Genomic DNA, 21,689 nt, shown 5'->3' on the forward strand with positions numbered 1-21,689 from the left:
GATTTTGTAATAATTTCTTTTATTTTTTTTCACTAGGGCAGATCCATTTAGGTATATTTTAATTAGTTCATTTTGCATGCAGAATTAAAAAAGATGCCATATTGTTTGCTAAATTCGACCCATTGTGAAGGTTTCTTGTTTTAATTTAAAAAATATCACTATCTTAGACAACAAAGAGCGCAGTGTTATTAATTTTACTGTAGGCGCTCTATTGAGGTACGTATATGTTGTTGTTTAGCGCATTTCAGATTAACAAAGAAAGAGAGAAAGTTACACAAAGCCGTTCTAAATATATTGTTCATTCCCATTTTAACTCGAATTCGAATTCAATGTTGGTTGGTTTGTGTACTCATTGGCTCTAAAGGAAACCTTGCGTCTCCAACTCTTGATCTCAACGTACATCTGTTTACATTTGTAAGTCCATGCGAAGTTTCATTTCTAATCCATTTTAATGTTTTAGACAAGTTATGTCAGTATGATAAAACTATGATTAGGTTTTAAAAAAAGGTACAGTATGTAACAGCTACATGTAACTGATTTTTACTTGACTGTGAAATTGAATTTTGATGCGATTGTTGACTCATGATCGGGTGCATCGGATGTACAGGTAAATACGTCCGTTCGTGATTTCATTTCAATCTAATTCAAAACCACTTCGAGACAACTGTCTCGCTTTTGCTAACAATAAAAACTTACCAAGAGTGGATTGAAAAGAAACCTTTAAGATGTTACTTCCTCATTTTGATTTTAAAAAATAGAACAAAAAAAGGAACTCAATACAACGCGGATAATACTGTAAAGAGAAACTACGAAACGTACAGGCAGAAACGATACATGCAGGTAAAGTGGGTGATTATTTTAGTAACACAAGCAACAAGAATGGGATTTTTCTAAACTACAATATTTCTTTTGATCGGGTGATCGTCGGAGCGTCAGCGTCGGAGCGTCAACTCCGACAATATTTCTTTCATCATACGTATCTAATACCGCAGTTCAAAATATATGAACTTCATATATTTCATTCTATCTAAAATTTCTTTTGTTGTGGTTGATAATTCATGCGTCTTCTCCTCGAAAAGTGAGGGAAAAATTATCGAATTACAGATTAGAGTTAAAGAGACAATCATGGTTGAATTTAAGCTCGTACCCTCCTTTGTTGTTGTGTTTTTTTTTTGTTTTTTTTTTAGTTTTCGTTTTGCCTGTTTGTTCTTTTAGTTTAGTTTTATTTCAATAGCTTTTAGATCGTAGTTCAAATTATTTTCAAGGTTTTTTTTTTTTCATCAGACATCTAAAGTTTACGTCTTGCAAGTTTTCAGAAATAAAACATCCATTCATAGAGGTAGGACAACAAGGGTTTGAAAATTAAAAAGGTCTAAAAAATGGGCTAACGAAATGATTGCAGTACGGCCCATCATATGTTGCGAGGTCATCTAAAGAAGAGTAGAATTATAGTACTATTGTTTAGGACACTGGATTATTTCTTCTGTATCAATAATATCATACTGGCCCATTGGAAGTATATTTATAAAGTGTTGTTAAATCTGACTCGTATGTTGCATGATCATCGACGTTCTGTATTGTTTCTTTTGCCGTGATGTAGGCAGAGCCATGAAGGCTGCTTTGATGATACTGGCTGTCACGGCTTCTTTGTCATTTCTAACGACAGCTATTCACGGCCACTCATCCTTTCTTCAGACCGTAAAAGACCGTTATCTGGTCAGTCATGTCATTGATCGTTTGAAGGCGTCCAGTATTTTATCGTGCGCACAACACTGCCTGAAAATACGTCCACGGTGCCACTCAATAAACTACGAGGAAGAAGATGGAACGAAATATTGTGAGTTAAACGATAAAGGATTAGAGAGTACTGATACAGAGTCCTCTTCCTTTGTTTCTATGCCTGGATTTATATTTGCTCAGCTTTTAAATCTTGAGGTTTGTACAGAAAAATTCTTATGAATAACTTTTGCATTTTATTCAAAATAGCCTTATAAAGTGCTCAGGGTTTTTTTCCTTTGTATTCATATCATTTGTAGTGTAAGAACAAAGATTTTATCATAACTGAATAAAATTCATGAAGGGGTTAACCCTCGCTTGCCCATACGAAAGCAAGATTTTTCTTAAGTGAAGACTTAAGACATTTAAACATACACCCTGCCAAATATAATTCAAATGCGTCGGAAAAAAAAATAAAAAAAAAAAAACTCCTTTACAACCTGATGAATAAAGGCTGATAGTTTATAAAGAAACTGTTTGGGGCTGCGTCGGTGGGGGTAACGAAATAATTTGGATATATCAACAAAGTTGAAGTGGTAAATTGGCTACCGTAACGATTACAAAAGCTGACGCTCCGACGAACGGCTAACGCTCGAAACGTCAGTTTTTGTAATCGTTACGGTGGTCAATTTACCATTTCATCTTTGTTGATATATCCAAATTATTTCTTTACTACCTGAACTGCAACAAAGCACATCATGCAAATCGATTAGGTTTTTTTTTTTTCCGCTCCTGGCACATTTTAACATAGTTAAACTGGACTAAGATGGCATAAGGCCACACGTGCAAATTAGTAGTCGGGAAGCGGGAAACTAGATGTGCACAAAGTGTCTTTAATTGTAAGAAAACCCAGAAATTATTGGCTTTATTCATTGATTTATTATCATATCGCCATTTGCTTTTTTTTCCCTGGTTTTGGGTCGATGCCTGTTGCTTTGTTTTTGTCTGAAGAGAAAAGACAACAAAGTGACAGCAACAAAACTGCTACTGTTTATAATTTGGATATATCAGCAAAGTTGAAATGGTAAATTGGCCACCGTAACGATTACAAAAGCTGACGTTTTGAGCGTTAGCCCTTCGTCGAAGCGAATTCGCTCCGACGAAGGGCTAACGCTCGAAACGTCAGCTTTTGTAATCGTTACGGTGGCCAAATTACCATTTCAACTTTGTTGATATATCCAAATTATTTTGTCACTCCCACCGACGCAGCCCCAAACAGTTTCTTTGGAAACTATCAGCCTTTATTCATTGCTACTGAATATAGGTTTCTGCGAGCGACTAAGCTGACGATAAAACTTTCTTGCAAAAAATGTTATGTTGCTGAGAAACCCATCTAAATCTGCCTTTCAAAAATAAAGTTTCACGTGTCAGACAAGCCTCATAAATTATGAAATGTTTCAAAATATGCCAGAGGCGCAGTTTTCCTTTCCCTGTTAAAATGTAAATTAAACTGGCAGTTTTTATTTATGCGGGGTAAATGCATCATATTTGACTTACTTCCTTGAGTAAAGCAGATATCTTTTTTAATGATATTTTAACGAAATAAATATTCATGCATATGCATAAGCGACGATAATCGATACAACGAACCCTAGGTTAGAAGAGAACTCCTATAAATGTTGCACGGTTCTTGCACATCGTGAAACTACGTTTACTTTGAAAATTAAACCTGGATGAGTTAGACCAGGTTGTCTTTTATTACAGATTCTATAGTCATTGTTGTTCCCAACACGATAAAATGTACTTCACTATGGTTGCATATGAAATCCTTGTTTTCTTCAGCATCACAAGAGCTGCAAGGAAATCCAACAAAAGGATCCTGTGGCGACCAGTGGTTTGTACGAGATCTATCCCCTGACCAGCGCTGATCCTCTTCAGGTATACTGTGAGCAGGACATTGCTGGCGGTGGCTTCACTTTCCTTCCTCACAGCCTCACTTTGAAATCAAATGCTCAGCAGATCGTCGACTCCATCTTTAAAGACGAGAAAAGCGTGTTGCTAAAGTTAAAGAAAAATGTTGATGGTAGCGAGTGGTACACTCTGATTCAGCCCCATCCAACTTACACTAACATTAGTTTCGGTGTCTTGGTCAACAGCTACTTTGGTTACACTCGACCACAGAACGAATTCATGAAGGAATACATATTCTTAGGCATCCTTCCTAAATCGGTTGCGAATAAGAAAGCGATTCAGGGTTTCAGATCCAACGGAGACATCATTCAGTTTCAAAACTGCGATGGAAATCCTAACAGTTTGTTTGCCTTTATGCCAAACCGAAATAGTGAAAAACCCAGTGACTATGCCTCGGGTTCAAATAGTTTCGAAAAGAATGGTGTTGCTGTAGAATGGCGTTCCAAGGCAATTAGCATCATAAATGTACAACACACCATGCCAAAAACGCTCTTCTTTCAAACCGAGCTTCACTTTGGAGGCTGTGGCTGTTACACTTCTAGCGACCGCTGGAATAAGTTTGGCTTTGACTCTACTGCCATTGGAATTCGATAATCACAACATTAATTTAGAAATATGTACCACTAACTTCTAAACGAATTGTTGTTTTTAGTTGACAAGCGCCAAAATTCCTTTATCAGCAAGACTACGCATAACTGAACAACTCAGCAAAGATGCTCCATAGATTTTGATATCATATGTCACATAAACGAACTTTAATAGTTAGGTAAATTTGTCAGCAGAGGGCCATTCTTGTAAGAGAGAAAATGAAGAAACAGTAATGTTGTAATCAAGATTCGGCTGTACATGTAGCTCGATATTTACATGGAATGTATATTACTATTACTTCTCTTTTACTCTAGTTAGTTTGGTGTGAGATAACTTCTCCTTATGATAAGTTGGGTTGCTTGTAATTCATTGTAAAAGGATCTTCGAAAGGTAGTGAATGCGAAGTGCGGAAAATTAGGAATATCATTATTTCTCTTTAATATTAGTGCCAAATTTGCGCCATGACTTTAGATGCATTAAATATGTGACTGCAGGTTAGAACATCCATTAAAAATGTCATACCTTTTTAGGAATACAGATGGTAAATCTTGCCAAAATAAACAAATGAATACATCTCTTGCGCTGGATTTTAGTTTTTGGCACATCACTGTTCCGTTATGGGAGAGTAACATCGATAAACTTATAAAGCATTCAGGTGCCTCTCTGTTGTAAAGAATTTACGGAGGAGAAAAAATCAATTTTATCTCGTATTTCTTCTTTTTCATGTGTGACCCCTTCGTATCTCACCCAATAATTTTGTCGTCAGAATATTCGAGACTCTATGGTGAATTCTTAAGGAGGCTTAAAAGGGTTTTCCACAATTAACAGCAAGTGCCAAGCAGTGAAAGATATCAGGACTGTCAAACTTATCATCAGGATAATGACTTGACATATGCGTATCGCTATTTTAGGGCAATCTTTTAAGGGGATTCGTCAGGCATCATTCCTTGCCACGGCAACAGTACAGTAGTGCTAAAAGACCTTCTAAAACTCAGTTTTTGAAAGATATCTCAAGAATCAAGTCGGTAACCTATTTTTTTTTATATACATATATTTCTTAAACATCATCACACTCTCTATCTGTATATGTGATATAAAAAAAAAGTATCTAGTAGAGCTCGAATCTAGTAAAACTTAAATGCTGTTTTAAAATGTAAATTTTTTTTTTTTGTAAATTTTATTCAGGAATACGTAATGATAAAAATAATTTGTACAAAAAAAATCAGGGTACGTCACCGAACTAATTCTCCAGATACTAGCTCATCAACTTAACAAGCTTTATTTCCGGTTTTCGTAATTTTAGCTCACACTTTATTTGACATCCGGTCACGCGTTTTAAACGATACCGCCGACTCAACGGCTCATCTTCGCGAGGACGAGTGCGCGTCCGCGGGATCAATCGATGTCTCCAGCGAAGGAAAAGGCAACCCGAAAGAAAAAGTGTTCGTTCTGAAAATGGACTCGACTTCTTTTGTGATTTTACACATTCCTGAAAAAAAAAAAAAAATTATCGTTTGATTCTCAGACTGCTTACCGTTACGACTGTTGAAAATGTGAAAGCATTTCGGAGAGAATTCTCTTGTTTAATGTCACTTTTGCGGAATTCGACTTACGGCGACAAGAGGATTTTGCTGTTGGCGCCAATGCAAGTACAACGCACATGCCATTGATGTTGCATTTCTCGTACAGAAATTGTAGTTTACGATAAGAAAGACCAGTATCTGCCAGCTTCTGGACAATGCTTGAGGAAAGATTAAGCTTTCCATCAAACGTCTGGATGGTGTCTTTACGTCGTTCTAAGAAGATAGCTTAATCAAAGGTCTCATTCGCGGATACACATTTACCATGGGTGACCACTTGTTCACGAATGATTTGCAGAGGACTAGTGAAAATAATTTTTCTGAGAGTTACGTTTTGACGTCTTCCAGAGGGTCATGAGCTTCAAACTTAGCATAAAATAGGGTTTCATAAACGTCCCTCGATTTGTTTGTCACTGATTTCAGAGGGCTGTTAGGCTGTCTTCGGAGGGCCTTCAACAAGGGTGAACTATCAGCAAATAGCACCGTAATTTTGGTCAAAGAACACGTAAAGGTTGGGCCTGCCTTGAGGACAAGTCTTGGCGTGTCAAAAACGGAAGCATTGTGACCTATAAGGACCAAGGAATCGACGGAATTTGAAGCACAAACATCTAAAAATTGCAAGAATGATTGAAGGCAGGTTTGTAAGGGCTTGGCCGGGACTGGTTTTCCAGATTTGCATAAAATTCTTCATGATCTCGGGAAACCTTATAGTAATATTATGAACAGCAGTTGCAGAACTGGTTATGGAGCGCTCAGGAAGAATATATTCTGTAAATGATCGATTTCCATCATCAGTAATGGCTGAAAGTTGAAGAAGTTCAGTCCTTTTTGTTCTTGAACTTGTTTTAGTATCAAAAAAAGATGAATTTGTAGGTTTTCTGGGGATCAAAGATTATTTCTTTCAAAAGAGGCCTGACGTCAGAAAGAGGTATCAGCTGCGACCCTCTCGCAAACTCTAGATAGTATTGGCAAAAAGCGAGATAGGCCGATTATTACTTGGAATTTCTGGGTCACCGTCCTTTAAAATAGGAACAACTTCAGCTTTTTTCCAGTCGATCGGGAACTGAGATGATTTGAATTTGGCATTAACAATTGAAGTGAATGATGGCAGTATGGATGGTAGGCAATCTTTAATGACATACATGGCAATTTAGTCGATTCCAGGAGCTTTATTTGATGACATAGAGGAAATAACGCGTTCCACTTGATCACAACTCACACAATCGTTAAATGAAAATTGTTCTAACTCCGGATGTTCTTTAGGGACAACGACGTTGCTATTGTCGTCAATGTCATGCTTGAATTGCTCTGCCATTAAATTGACTTTCTCGGCTGTGTTCTTGCCCAAGGATGCAAAAAAATTATTGAATTCATTAGCAACAACTTCGTTGTCCTTTGAAAAAGTCGTCTTTGATTGAGATTTTTTTCGGAATACAACTACGAATTACCTTCCACATGGTGTTGCTATTATTCTTGTTGTCCTGAATTTTCTGTGAAATGAACTCTTTTTCCGCCATTCGGATTTCTCTCTTAACTTCGCGGCAGAAATTTTTGTATGCGGACCAAGCAAGAGGATCTTTTGTTCGCTTGAATTCACGTTTCCAGTTATCTCTAGTAGCCATAAGCTCGCAGATTTCGTCTGTAATATAAGGGTTTGGCTTCCCCTTTATGCGAAAGGTTTTCACAGGCGCGTGTTCATCCAAAATTTGATTAAACAAAGAGTTAAGGATGTACAATTTATCATCCGGATCGTCGAAAATATCCACAACTAACCATGGTGCAAAACTAACTTCTTTTGCAAATTTTTATTCAGAATATTCTTTAAAGCTCCTCTTCGTGACGAATGCTGTTGATTTACGTTCCCTTTTTAATCTCAGAGTAAAGTAAACAAGGTAGTGGTCGCTTATCGAGGAAGGAAGTACGCTCGATTTAAAAACATGCTTGGAGTTTGAGGCCATGATAACTTCAATCAGGGACATTGTTGACTCTGAAGTGCGAGTTGAACTTGAGATGAGCTGTTCTAGGTTGTAGGTAGAACAGAAGCTTGTTAATGCTTGAGATTCGGGTAGATCAGGTTGTAATAAATTACAGCTTATATCTTCAAGAATGTAAATTGGCTTGTTTAACAACAAAGCGGAGATCAAACTTGTACCCAAATCGGCTTCAAGGCATGCTACCAAGAAACTTGGTGGTCGATAGGTTGTGCAAACTAGGAATGACTTAAAATTTCGCAATTGAATTTTCCTCCAAAGTTGATGCAAACCGTTGCTTGATACTCCAGAGATTTCACGTAGAATTTCAGTTTTAAGAAATTGTTTAACGTAAGCACGCACACCGCTGCCTCGTTGGTTTTGTCGGTCCACTCTGAAAATATCATATCCAGGAATTTCAATTTCCAAATTAATTATAGAAGAGTCTAACCAGGATTCGGAGATGGTGAAAACGTCGAACTCATTCGAGAGAACGGTATCTTTCCCTTGAACGAAGTGTTCTCTTCGTTTGAGTGACCGTACATTGAGGTGAGCGATCTTGATTTTGTCTTTCCTTGAACATTGTCCAGGACCAGGACTTACCATGAACTTCTATCGTTCCGTATAATATGGGAAAAAAAAATAAATTTACATTCCTTTCCAGTTTATCTTAGGAAATAAAAACAAGATTTTTTCACAAGTTGAGGTTAAATATTTTATTTTAATTATACCGTCTGTGGTTGAATTAAAATAAGGTCTCATCCATGTTTTTTCGATCTCTTGATTGCATGAAAAATATGTTTACCTTTATGGCAATATTTACACTCCTCCATTTCCTTCATAAAACTATCCAAGTTCACTATCCTGGATCCAACAATCATTTCATTTTCCTTTTCCTCTTCCTGTGTGTAGTTTAGGAACGTTCTTGGTTATTTCATTTTATTTTAATAGGAATTAAACTCAATAAGAAACAAATCTTAACATTTGGAAGTGTCCTCTTAAATTTTTCACTGCATAATTAAGACCTACCAAGCGCAGTCGTCGCGTCTTTGATGGTGCGCTCTCGACTTCTCAATCCTCCTTCAGCTTTTTATATAAATGTTTTCGACCCGTTTTGGCAAGAGCCCTGCCGCCCAAACTTCTTCCTACTTGCTTCTGAGAGGTGAACTTTTCATTTTTGTTTCTTAAACAATTACTTTCATCGAAAGTAATTGAGGTACATGTTTGTTTACAACTCGCCTGCGGATGCGATCGCGGGCGCCATCGCTTATTTTTCTCGCGAGTAATTTCCTTGCGTGTACCTCGGAATCAATTCTCGGCGCGGTCGAAAAAACCCGTTCGAGCCTCCTTAAGAAAAGATTTATTTCACTGATGAATTCGTTTATTGGTGAAGTGTGACCAGAGTAGCTATTGACAAAGGTGTTGATGTAATTTGGGTGGGGTTGAATCAAACTTTAAAAGGCTGTCCGCGTAAGAATCGACCACTCAAATTCTGGCCGATCACAGAATTCCCTCAAATTTTTACTGTGAGATATTTAATCTATTCTATCAGCAAAAATGTATTTATTTGGTTCGTAATGCTATTTTATCAAGGTTTTGGCAACGAGATTTGAGGACGGTCAAAAACAAAGAAAACTGTTTATTTCAGCGTTAATTTTTAGCTTTACGCTGGAGGCTCTAAGAACTTACGCGTTTGTTCAAAGAGCATAAATCGGATATGTGATATTATTTTACATCTCCTCTGTCGATTAATAGCAAAATATGTCAATTTTGACCAAACAGTTAAGAATGAAGCTATTTTGAAAATACCACGCAAAAAGCACTTTTCAAATTTTAGCAAGTGTGCTGTTGTTCCAAGACACTTTTCTCAAAAGTGTAACGGAATCTGGAGTCCTCACTACTATCTGTGTTTAGTATTAGGGCTGGTGTACCAAAAACAACAAAAACATTTTTGGAAACTAGTCTTTTCGAGCTACAGGAGCTCGATGAACTTTACTAATTTTCAACGATCACAGTACCTATGACTTAGATACAATGAAATATGTGAAGTTCATATATTTTGAACGGCGGTATTAGATACATATGGTGCACGATCCTCGCAATAGATAGCGCTATTTAAGCAATAGCGAAAATTAGACCTGAAAAAAATCAGGCCTGTACGGGATTCGAACCACTGACCTCTGCGATACTAATGCAGCGCTCTACCAATTGAACTAACAAGCCAACTGGGAGCAGGCCGTTAAGTTGATTCGTAATAAACCCGTGAAAGTGATAAATCAGATACAATGAAATATATGAAGTTCATATATTTTGAACTGCGGTATTAGATACATATGGTGCACGATCCTCGCAGTAGATTGTTTTGTTTTGTTTTTGTGTGTGTGTGTGTGTTTTTTTCCCTAGTGCTTCAATAATTATGCTAGTTTGAAATAATTGATATTGCAAATGTTTTGCGCAAGACGTTTAGATTATTTACTTTGCGACAGGGATAAGTTTGACCTTAGAGGCAGATCCCGAAAAAGTAGCTGCAGATATGAGAAGGGTAAGAAATCCAGATAATTCCCGCACGAAAGTTCTCGCATTTAAACAAAGGACTGGTTAACTAAGACTCAAGTGCAGGAGTTTTTCTCGAGACTGGCGGCCGCAAGAAGAAGACAGGGAAGCCAAGAAATTGAGGTGGAGGAAATATATGCAGAGGAAGAGGAGCAAGAAAGACGTGAAATGCTGGAAAACGTTTCCGGTCAGCTTGGTCTAAAAAACCCTTCTTGCTATGACTCATACTGCTTGTGTGACCTCTCACGCGATAAGAAACTTGAAACTTTCAGCGTAGTCACGCTTTGCTTAAATTTTTGAGATTCCGTATAGTTGCCGAGATAGGAAAAAAGATCTGGTAACTAAGCTTTCCTCAATCTTAGAGGGATGTGACTGTAACCGGTAGGAAAAGGTGTAAACTTTACCAAGAATGTAGTACATAGTTTGACCCGTTTTGGTAAGGACTGGTCCGGCGTGCACAGGGTTTCAAGTACTTTTTTCAGAACACATCCAGGAATGGAACTTTACTTATTTGTTAGCAGAGAGACTAGTTGATAACACGAAGAAAATATGAAAATTAAAGGAAAATGGTAGAAACATAGAAGCGTAGTTGCAAATTCTTCTGCCGACATAATCAATTAATTCCTACGTGAGTCACGCGATGTAAATAAATCTCTCCAAACTCGTTTACTTATAATCTATTATTACCAAGTATGAAAAGGCTATTTAAATTTTAAGAGACAAATAGACGGGGAATCACCGGCGGTGATTATCGAAACTATTAGGGAAAATTAAATTCATCAATCTTTTAGTGGCCACTGATTTTTTATTTTACTTTTCTAACTTTACCTTTTACTATTTTACGGTATCACGTAAAAACATGAGCATTTCAACGTGCTTGACGCCTGAAATTGTCATCATCATAATTATGTCTTCAAAAAAATTACTTTTTGGTTCATAATGAGGTAAATGTTGGTATAAATTAGAGTGAAAACAGGAAAAGTATCAATCTTAACACAAAACATTTCTGTACGATGTAGTTAAATATGGATTCGTGACATTTTCAATGTAAGAGCATGACACATGACTGAATCAATCCATTCTCTTTGAGATGTTCTCAAGCTCTGGTAAGACACGAAGCTCTCTTAATTCATTATGACATATTTTGAATGAGCGTTTCTTAGTCCGTAAGTGACAGCAATTTTAGTTTTTTACAACATAAGACAGCGGTCAAGACTAACTCAATGGATGTTTGTCAACATGTTTTAGCGTACATGAGACAGTTAAACGTAATGTCAAACAGAAGATGTTCATTTGTACCTTCCTAATTACTAAATTTGGGGCAAGTTTGAATAGAGTTATGGACATCCTCACCTTAGCAAAACAGCCTTACTGGTTTTGAAAATACGCACTGCCTCAAATATTGATTTTGAGCAAGAAATGGAGTAACCACAAATATGCATAAATTAAGTCATGGGCACTTTGATCGTTGAAAATTAGTAAAGTTCATCGAGCTCCTGTAGCTCGAAAAGACTAGTTGCCAAAAATGTTTTTGTTTTTTTCGGTACACCAGCCCTAATAGTAAACACATATAGTAGTGAGGACTCCAGATTCCGTTACACTTTTAAGAAAAGTGTCTTGGAATAACAGCACACTTGCTAAAATTTGAAAAGTGCTGTTTGTGTGGTATTTTCAAAATAGCTTCATTCTTAATTGTATGGTCAAAACTTACATATTTTGCTATAAATCGACAGAGGAGATGTAATATAATATCACATGTCCGATTTATCCTCTTTGAACAAATGCGTAAGTTCTTAGAGCCTCCAGCGAAACGCTCAAAATAAACGCTGAAATAAACAATTTTCTTTGTTTTTGACCTTCCTCACATCTCGTTGCCAAAAATTTGATAAAATAGCATAACGAATCAAATAAATACAATTTTTGGCGATAGAATAGATCAAATATCTCACAGTAAAAATTTAAGGGAATTCTGTGATCAGCCAAAATTCGAGTGGTCGGTTCTTACGCGGACAGCCTCTTAACAAAAGGATTTCCTGCTCTTTGAAAAGGGATTCGAAAATCTGCGGAGAATGTCGTCTAAAACTGACGCTTTGAGAGAGAAATTGAAGGAGGTTCTCCATGGGGTTAACCGTCAACCGTCAAATGTCCAAAATATTAACCGTCAACCATCAAAACGCAATATTTTTACTGTCAGCCGTCAAATAAGGAAGCCAATGTTACCGTCAAAGATCTCAGATATCCTGAATTACGACTTCAACTTTAACATCAATTTTACTTTATTTAGCACCTAAGTTTTAGTTACAATATTAAAATAAAAATTAAAAAAAGAAAAACAGGAAAGGATACAGATGTAGAAAATTTAAGGTAACAGTGTTCCATAGTTCGTGAGTGGAAAACCGCGAGGTTATCAAGTCAGCCTCCATAAAGCATTGCCTTAGTTGGGGTCAAGTTCTGTTGTTGATAAATGAAAGTTTTGATATATCACAAGGACACATTTATGTAAGTCATTTTACTTCTTTCTAGTCGCGAGTAAAACTGGTTTGTGACAGAACTTTCTTCCGGTGTGGAAACGTCTACAGCATTCTATCTAACATTTTCCTAGACGACTCAACTAACGGCATATGTGCCTTATTTGCTGATACAAAACCCAAGGATAACGTTTTCGCTATGGATATTAAGAACACCTGCCTTTTTTTCTGTTCTAATTACCAACAACGCATAATCTTACATGAATGATCTGGGAAATTTGGGATAAAAGCATTTGACTAGTAAACGGAGCTGTACCACAAATAAAGAAAAAAGAATTGAAAAGCATAAAGCATGGTGACAATCTTTATGAAGCAGGAAATGCCTGAATGAATTACTTTCTTTTTGCACAGATTGTATAAATCAACGAAAAGTGAAGAAAGCGTAGGTATCGTCGCTCAAAGTTCAGTTTGTGAAATCAGTATGTCAGCCGTCTGGCCGTATATCGCGAAAAAGGATTCCCAAAGGCGCGTTCACGAGTTACAAATAGAAAATGAAAAATTGTTAAAAAAAAAAAAAAAAAAATCGTGGCTGGTATGACTTTCATTACATTTATCACCACTTTTTTTTAAAATTATGATTACCATCATCACCATCATCATTATTATCATTATTATTATTATTATTATTACTATTATTATTAATATTACTATTATTATTATTATTATTATTTTCATTGTTATCGCTGCATTTCTATATCAGCTGCTGTTCGGACCTAGACCTGAAAAATGACGATCCTTTGATCGATGTAGTATATACTGTATGGTCAGATGATTTCTGTTGAAGTCCCAAAACCTCGGTAACTATTTTAAGGTGGCCTTAATTTTGAAAGAAACAATCATCCTAAACAATGAGGACGTGAATTAAATTTCCATAATATGACTCAGAACATAATGATACTAATAAAAGTAAATGGAGACCCTGTGGAAAATATTGTCAAATTCAATAATTATTTAACTTCAATTAATGTTTGTTTTGATTATTTTGTACGTATTTCCTTCCTGGCTTAACTTAAGCAAACGTTCGCCTCAGGGTCTGATTACATCAGCCGAGCTGGCCCGGTTAGCCGAGCTGATTTCTTTTGTTTTAACGCTTTGGCGAACACCAAAACAAAAGAAATCAGCCCGGCTAACAGAGCCATCCCGGTTCATGTAATCAGGCCCTCAATCCTTTTTTTTCTTTTCTGTGATCCCGGCACATATCTTAATCTATTATTCTACACACATTGTCATCTTTATTTTTCTGAATATATACCATTTCATAAGGATGATGTTATTTACTGACTTAAATTAAGGACTTTTTTGAATATGGTTGCTTACTTAATAATTATAAGATCATTAGCACATGCATTGGATACATCACTTAATGACTGATTGACAACTTTCTCTAGGTAAAAACCCGCTTCTAGGCGGTAATATAATTAATTCACACATGTCTCACTTTCGTTAACCAGAATAACTTACAGACTAAAGATCAACGGGCAACAAGCTATATATCAACTGAGAAATGTTTAACGGATTCCAATGGCTGTAGCGTTAATGCACACTTTAAACCAGCGGTTCATGGAAGTAAAACATTCACAGTCTCCAAAATGAAATGCTGTTAAAAAGAAAAACTCCTGGGGCATTATAGTCTCAAAAAACGTGATTGGTTTTTTGCCTTCAACCGCCAGTCTACCGCAATGTATATTGCGATTTCCTTTGTAGTTTATAAACTGGATTACTGCATGGATAAATTTGAAACCCAGGGTCACGTTCCTGGTGCCACCAACTTTAGGAAGGATACCAAAGAAAATGTATTTACTCATGAATTTGTTCATTGGAGGAGTGTAACCAGAGGAGTTATTGTCCAAACCACCAAAATCAATGTCGGCGTAATCTGGGTGGGGCTGAATCAGAGTGTACCGTTCGCGACCATCGCCTTTTTTCCTCAGTTTTAGCAACAAGTTTTTCTTGTCTTTGAAGAGGGAGTCGACAATCTGCCGAGCATCCGACCGCAGAGTGAGACTGTGTGAAAGAAAACTAAATATACTCCCTTCAATGAAAAATTCACAGAATACCTCAATAATCTCAGCATTTGGCAAAGGACGAATCGTATGAATCACCTCAGGTATTTTAGTTGAATTTCTTGACAGCTAGCTCGTAGGAAGACATTGCTAAACATGAATAAATGTATGAAAAAAGAAATTCGGTAAGATATCTTTTCAAATAATTTCTTGAGTAACAAACGAAGCATAAATCGATCTTTTTAGCTGGACAAAGCAAAAGAAAAATGCTTTGAACTGGCATAAACAAAGAATAGTGAAAAGCTCTTCTTGGGAGACTCAAGTACTAATTAACAAGCCGTTCAGTTCTGTTGCATTAAGACAAACCTTCGCTTAATGGGTTTTTTTTTTGTTTGTTTTTCAATCAATGGACAAGGTAGAGAAGTAAGGTGGTCTTTAGCTCTTGGACGAGCATAGGGACCTATATTTTCTTATTACATTATTTTGATGTATGCATTATCTACCTATGGATGATGTGTTTATTATTTTCAGAAAATCATCGAATAGGGCAAAAAATTTATAGCTAAGGGCGGCCCCGTTAATTAGAAATGCAAATTTGATCATGAAAACAACGAATCCAGGAACCTTGCATGATTTTTGCACAAATTATATGACAAATTGTTCCATACGCTCCAAGAATTTCTGGTTATCAAGTTTTTTCCAAGTGTTACTTTAAAAACTTCTGATTCCAATTAGCTCAAAATATACCGTGACACGATAAAATGACGAGCGCGACTAGTGCCAGTACAGACATAAACGGGGTTAGCTTGGCTCATCATATCTCTTTACCAAGCATAATAATCTAATCACATTATTCGAGAGAGACATTGGTAGGAAACGTTTAGGAAAGCTGAAAATTGTTTTATAACTTTTAATCTGAAGAGTACAGTCGCCCTAAGATTTCCTGAGGAACATCGAGTAAGGGCACGAGACTAACAAGCTATGCACGTTTTCATTAAGTTGAGAGGCTGTTGCTACTTTCCTTTTTTGCACACATACAAACGCTTAGTTCCGATTGTGTTTTACGTCTCATTTGTCTTATCTTAGGAATAAAATGCATTTCAACAAATATATCAAGCTTTGCAATTTCACTTTTAAGAATAATGAGCATCTGTGACCACTTTTTTCAAGCACAAACCTTAAAGTCAAACCCAACCTGTGTATTTCAAAAGTAAAACTAACCTTTCCTTTCCTTATTTGCTGATACACAAACGAGTAGAGAAATAGCCGGTCTCTGTTCCTCAATTCTTCAACTCCACAGTAGTTTAACTCACACAAGCCATTGCTGCCTGCTGAGTTGTTATAGTTGTAAGAGATACATTCTGGCTCGTCATGGCAGATCTGAATACAATTTAACCATTCTATGCCATAGAGTTGCTTGAAGGCAAAGCCTACTAGAGCAGTATTGTTTTCTGTCCATGGATGCAGCGCCACTTTGAACTCTTGAATGAGCACCAGCAGGAAAGTCAATCGTAAAAGTTTCTTGAAAAATAATTGAATGAAGGCGAGGTAATACCAAAAGGTAATTTGGTACAAACCGCTTAAAAAACGCTCATATAGGGGGGAAATAAGAACACCTGCCGATATTATTAATTCTCCTTCAATATCTTACAAAAACGGAATAGATAATTCAAGTACTTCTTACGGTTACCGTGTACCTTCAGGGGTTTCTCGGGTGCAAGCGATGTAGCGCGTCCGGTTTAAACTGTAGATATGTAAACCCCTATATCAAATTAAAGCTTATAGGACTGGCTATCAGACTATACAAAAAATATATAAAAAAAAAGGCGTTGTCGAATTTTTCACGACTTCTAAATGCGAGCGCCCGAATCACCTTTTGAACTTTACATGTCAAAGCGAATATTGTTTTTTGCTTCTTTGATGTGTTCCTCCGTTTCTGCGACTTGCCATATTCAATTTCAGTGAAAAGTTACAGAACATTTTTGAAATAGGATTAAAAAAATGCGAGGTGATCGTACAAAAATCGCTCTTAAAAAAAAAGTATTTAGAAATAAAAAATTCGGAGACACGTTTTTGCTGTTTATGTGCAAAACTGGATGCAATATTTTAAGCTATGTTCCCACCGATGGCGCAGCTCCATTTCCTGAACATAAAAGGTACATAGCCCACAATTCCTCGGTTCACTCTGACGAAGGGTTAATTAAAGATTGAAACTTCAGCTTTAGAAACTCTTTACAATGGTTAACTCAGAGTGTAATGAGCAATTTGCTGTTTTCTTCGCATATTTCAAATTTGGAATAGAAACATTTGACTAAGACACAGAGCTATACTTCAAATAAAGAAAAAGATGTAATGCAAATGGTGAAAATTTTCATTAACAACAATAAATAAATTTTCTTCTGCTCGAATTTGTTAATTAACTCAAAGAGAAGGAACGATGCTTGAACCAAAAGCGGTAGTAATCATTTTGTTAAAGAAGAAGCAGTTGGATGGGAGATGAATATGCTCCGTCCTGACTTTTCATTTTATTCTTCTTGCCCTTGATGAGTTATTAAGTCCTTTATATGAATAGCCAAGTGAACGTTATGGACCTACCGTTGGGAGTAAAAACCATACGGCCTCTACTTCTTATATCTATGAATCTTTCTGATCTATTTGGGTTTCGAAAAGTATCCAATGTTTCGGCTTGTGGACAGTGGTTGTAGGCGCACATCGATTTTCTTGCCCAAGGAGTGTAGCTGATGTTACGGTAACTGATTACCGGCAGAAAGATAATAACCTCGCTATTTCCACGAAACACAATTTATTTAACTGTAAACAACGAGAGATAACTTATTACGAGCTAGCGACTACTCTTGGAACAATCCAAATAAAATTAACTATGTACTTCTCTACACTTATCTGACCACAAGCAAAGTACTTTACTTCTCTTTGGCGAAATCTCCTGAAGACTTCCTTCGCAGTTGGACTCCACGGTAAACAACTCTGGACTTGACAGCAGAATGTCAGTCTCACATCCAAATGGGAAAATCTCTTCACTTGTCATTTGTCACACAATATCACTTAGGCCTGGTTTATACGTCGCATTTAATGAGACGAATTTAATTGATGATTTTTTTTTCGTCTGGGAGACGAAATTAAATGTCAATTCATTTTAGACGTCGAATATAATTTCGATGTCGTTTTGTGCCTGCATTGACTTTTATCGGCGGAGAACTTCCTAAAAACAACATGGCGGCGTTCAGAGAGGCAGTAATACTAAAGATTGCTCTGGCGAGACGAAGGCGTCGGAATTTGTACCAAATTTACCAAGACAGTTGCTTCTGGGCTCCGAGGAGTGGATTTTTGTGTAGAAATTCTTGCATAAGGAAGACAGTACCCAACTCGCTTTCCCGGCTCCCATCCCTCCGCGTCTTCATCCAGTTCAGCCACAGAACATTCCAAACGAACACATACAGGTCTGTCACATCAAATACAACTGTATTTCGTTTTAGCCTCGCGTGCCCAACAAGTCTGACTCAACGTTTTTCAGAAAAGGGCTCCTGCAGTCACCATGTTTTCTATTTTCGCGGGAACTCTTCTCCCCTTACGCATGCCATGCAGGTGAAACCTGTGAGCGTGGGCTCAAAATTAACCGTTGGAATAATTTAGGTCGTCGAGAAATAATGTATGCATTTACTTCGATGCGACTGAAAAGCGACGTATAAAGCTGAGACGCATTTCAGACGTTTTATATGTCTGGGGCACACGGATAAAACGTCTAGGACGAATTTAATTTGCCAGACGAATTTAATTCGTTTTAGACGTCGCTTTACTGTCGAAGAAAATTGCTGGAATTAAATTCGTGTGAATTAAATTCGTCTCTAATGCGACGTATAAACAGGGCCTTAGAGTTCACAAACAGGGAAAGAAGTCCCAAATCACAACAACAACCTGACTAGCGAGCTGCTTATAAGCATCCGAGGAGAGTCTAGAAGTTTCCAAAAGTAACTATTTATAACCATTACAATAGTAACTATTTATAACTATTACAATAAACTCTATTTTTAAACTGATAAGTCACAGTTCTAGAAAATTCTTGAAACAACATATAGCGTGAGATTGATTTTCGCGAACTTTCCAGACAATTCCGATCCTTGTAACACTGATTTCTTTTGTTGTCGGTCGACAATTGGTCTTAAAAAGATCACGATGGGTTCCATGTTGGAGTTTTCTTCAGGCGCACTAAACCTGTTGCCGATAATTTGGTTGTGGATGAATTCTTTAATCGTTGAATACATTAGCTTGGTTGGGTGGCGAAGTTGTGCGAAGGTGGTCTTGATAATCTCGCAATCATCGCTAGACGCTTCGTTTTTAATAGGCTGGCCTTAAGCGACGGCCAACATGACTATCATGATGCAGGTAGAGCCCAGTGTTCGTTCGCTTTCTGTAGACACTTGTATACTAGAAAGCTGAAAAGTTTAAAGGCCGAGACACACTAAGCGACAAATCGCTGCGACACGTCATCGCGACGGGTCGCAGCGGCAAATCGCCTCGTGTGACATGTAAAAATCTTTGTCGCTGGGCCAGAGAGAATTTTGTCGCCGCGAGCTGTCGCACGAATTCAAACTGGTGCGAACTCGTGCGACATATCGCAGCTACAAAATATGCGCAGGCAGCCTTGTCGCAGCGTGCGTACGCCTCTACGACAAGTCGCTACGACAAAATTTAAATCAACCAATGAGGGAGTGTCAATTATTTTCCCACGATCCCTCAGAAAACCATTCAAAATGGTGACCGCACATGTGGAACAAGATAAGCAACCTGAGCAATCCGAGGATTCTTCCCCTTCAGGATGGAATGTAACAACAAGTAGGATGGTAATCGAGTTTTACAACCGCCTCCCGGTTAGCTCAATGGATAGAGCGCTGGACTGTTGTGCGGGAGGTCGAGGGTTCGAGCCCCGACCGGACCAACACTCAAGGTCTTAAAATAATGGAGAAGAATATGCTACCTTTCTCTAACATCAATAAATGGTTAGATATTCTAGTCTTCTCGGATAGGGACGAATAAATGGAGGTCCCGTCTCCTACAGGGTTAGGGGTAGGAGACGTTAATTTCCCACGCACGAGATTACTCTGTGATGGATGTCCTCCCCTGGGGTGGGATGGGCGGGTTAGGATTGATTGTAAAGCGCTGTTGATCTGTCATTGTAAATAGCGCTCTACAAGTAATTAATTGTAATTGTTGTAATTGTAATAAAGAAAATAGAGTCCTGTGGGATAGAAATCATAAAGACCATGGGAAAACTTCACTCCAGAAGAAAGCACTCGCCCCTTTGGTTGCCAGGCTAAAGAAATCGAACGTGCCAAAAAGCGAACCAGGAATAAAGAAAAGATGGCAATCCTCTGGTGGCCTACTGTATCAAGTATAATTGTGCAAACTTCCATTACAATTTCGCCAACGGTTGTTCTTCCAATTCGAAACTGAAATGACAACGACTGAAAAATTTCACCAGTTGCTAGATACCTAAGGGAAAACGCCAAACGTTCACCTGGAGGTATTGAATTTCGCATAGGAGTATCTTTCTTCTGCACTGAAGGAGCAATGCGGATTTTCAACGGCTGTTTAGATTTATGATGAGACATTCCCATATATTCTGCAAATCCATCAGAATCCTCAATGGCCAGTTCCTTAAAAAGTATTGTAATAAGCCTGTCTTTCTTCTCTTCTTGACACTCATCGTCGTGTCCATCATCTTTCCACGTGTTTATATTCTTCGTCATCCAACAGTATCACTAACAGAACGCCGGAAAAGCTTCTTTTTGTTTGACTTTCGCTGTATTCGCTGGTCCGCCATGTTAAATTTGGAAACTAGTTCACATTTCTCCTCTTCCAAATTCGCTTGCGTGCACTGAACAAGTACCTTGTCGCAGCGACTAGTCGTAGCAGGAGTGTAGACGAGGCGACAGGTCGCCGCGATGTGTCGCAGCGATTTGTCGCATAGTGTGTCTAAGCCTTAAGAGTTTGTTTAGGGCACAGCAGCCCTCAAAGCCAAAATGCACTTATGGCACGAGAATCGTCTTATAAAGTCTTTGTAATGGAACTGGAATCTGAACAAAGAACATTGCCTCCTTTCTTTAATTTGGAGACGAGATTCAAATCGCAAAACTTTAAAGGAGACAGGTTATGGAAAGCAATGAATTATACTACCAGCAGGTTTAAAAAAGCTCAGTGTGAAGGGAAATGCAGTGCAGTTCGAAACTAGGGTACACACCAGGGCCGCATAAGCTTCTGGAGGTACATTATTAAGTTTTCTTTTGAAATAAACTCTTTCCCATTGCCGTGGTATCTTTTGGGAGAAGAAGTAATTATATTAATGCCTAGCATTTTAGCTGATTTCCGTTAATTTACTGTATTCGATTAACAGCTGAACGGCTTTTTCGTGTTCATTTAGTTACTATTTTCTTTCTTACTCTAAGCGTATTACTCGAAGATTACTTATCCCCAGTCCCGGGCAGCATTCGAATGAATCCCCTCCGCAAAAGAATGAATCCCCTCCGCAAAAGAATGAATCCCCTCCGCAAAAGAATGAATCCCCTCCGCAAAAGAATTAAGGCTTTTATAATAATGGTATTGGTAGCAATTACTGCCTTAATGTTTTCCATTTGGAGCTTTCTGCTCACGCTATACAGATATTACAAAGTGTACTTGTACCAACGAATGATATTTTTTGTCATGGGTCTAAGGGAAAATCTCTTCAGTAAAGTGGATTATTACTTGAGTATAGAGTCTTTTTCA

At 37.6% G+C, this 21,689-nt stretch overlaps 2 protein-coding genes across 4 annotated transcripts; one reads left to right on the top strand and one right to left on the bottom strand.

Moving 5' to 3' along the window:
- Positions 1-239: 239 nt before the first annotated feature.
- LOC148735737 (uncharacterized) lies at positions 240-4,864 on the top strand. Of its 3 annotated transcripts, XM_088755400.1 has the most exons (4): positions 530-840; positions 1,285-1,339; positions 1,601-1,935; positions 3,559-4,864. In XM_088755400.1, exons 1-4 carry the CDS (start codon positions 835-837, stop codon positions 4,279-4,281), a joined length of 1,119 nt encoding a protein of 372 aa, XP_088611526.1. In that variant the 5' UTR covers positions 530-834; the 3' UTR covers positions 4,282-4,864. The 3 variants fall into 3 exon arrangements, with proteins under 3 accessions (XP_088611527.1, XP_088611526.1, XP_088611528.1); XM_088755401.1 differs by lacking the exons at positions 530-840; positions 1,285-1,339 and adding an exon at positions 240-414; XM_088755402.1 differs by lacking the exon at positions 1,285-1,339.
- A 9,550-nt stretch (positions 4,865-14,414) lies between these two features.
- LOC148735738 (uncharacterized) lies at positions 14,415-20,674 on the bottom strand. The gene is made up of 4 exons (XM_088752990.1): positions 20,418-20,674; positions 18,219-18,369; positions 16,131-16,430; positions 14,415-15,038 (listed from the first exon to the last, which is right to left on the bottom strand). Exons 1-4 carry the CDS (start codon positions 20,672-20,674, stop codon positions 14,415-14,417), a joined length of 1,332 nt encoding a protein of 443 aa, XP_088609116.1.
- Between the last annotated feature and the right edge of the window lie 1,015 nt (positions 20,675-21,689).

The sequence above is a fragment of the Stylophora pistillata genome, chromosome 3 (assembly GCF_964205215.1).
Source record: "Stylophora pistillata chromosome 3, jaStyPist1.2, whole genome shotgun sequence".
Taxonomy (NCBI): domain Eukaryota; kingdom Metazoa; phylum Cnidaria; class Anthozoa; order Scleractinia; family Pocilloporidae; genus Stylophora; species Stylophora pistillata.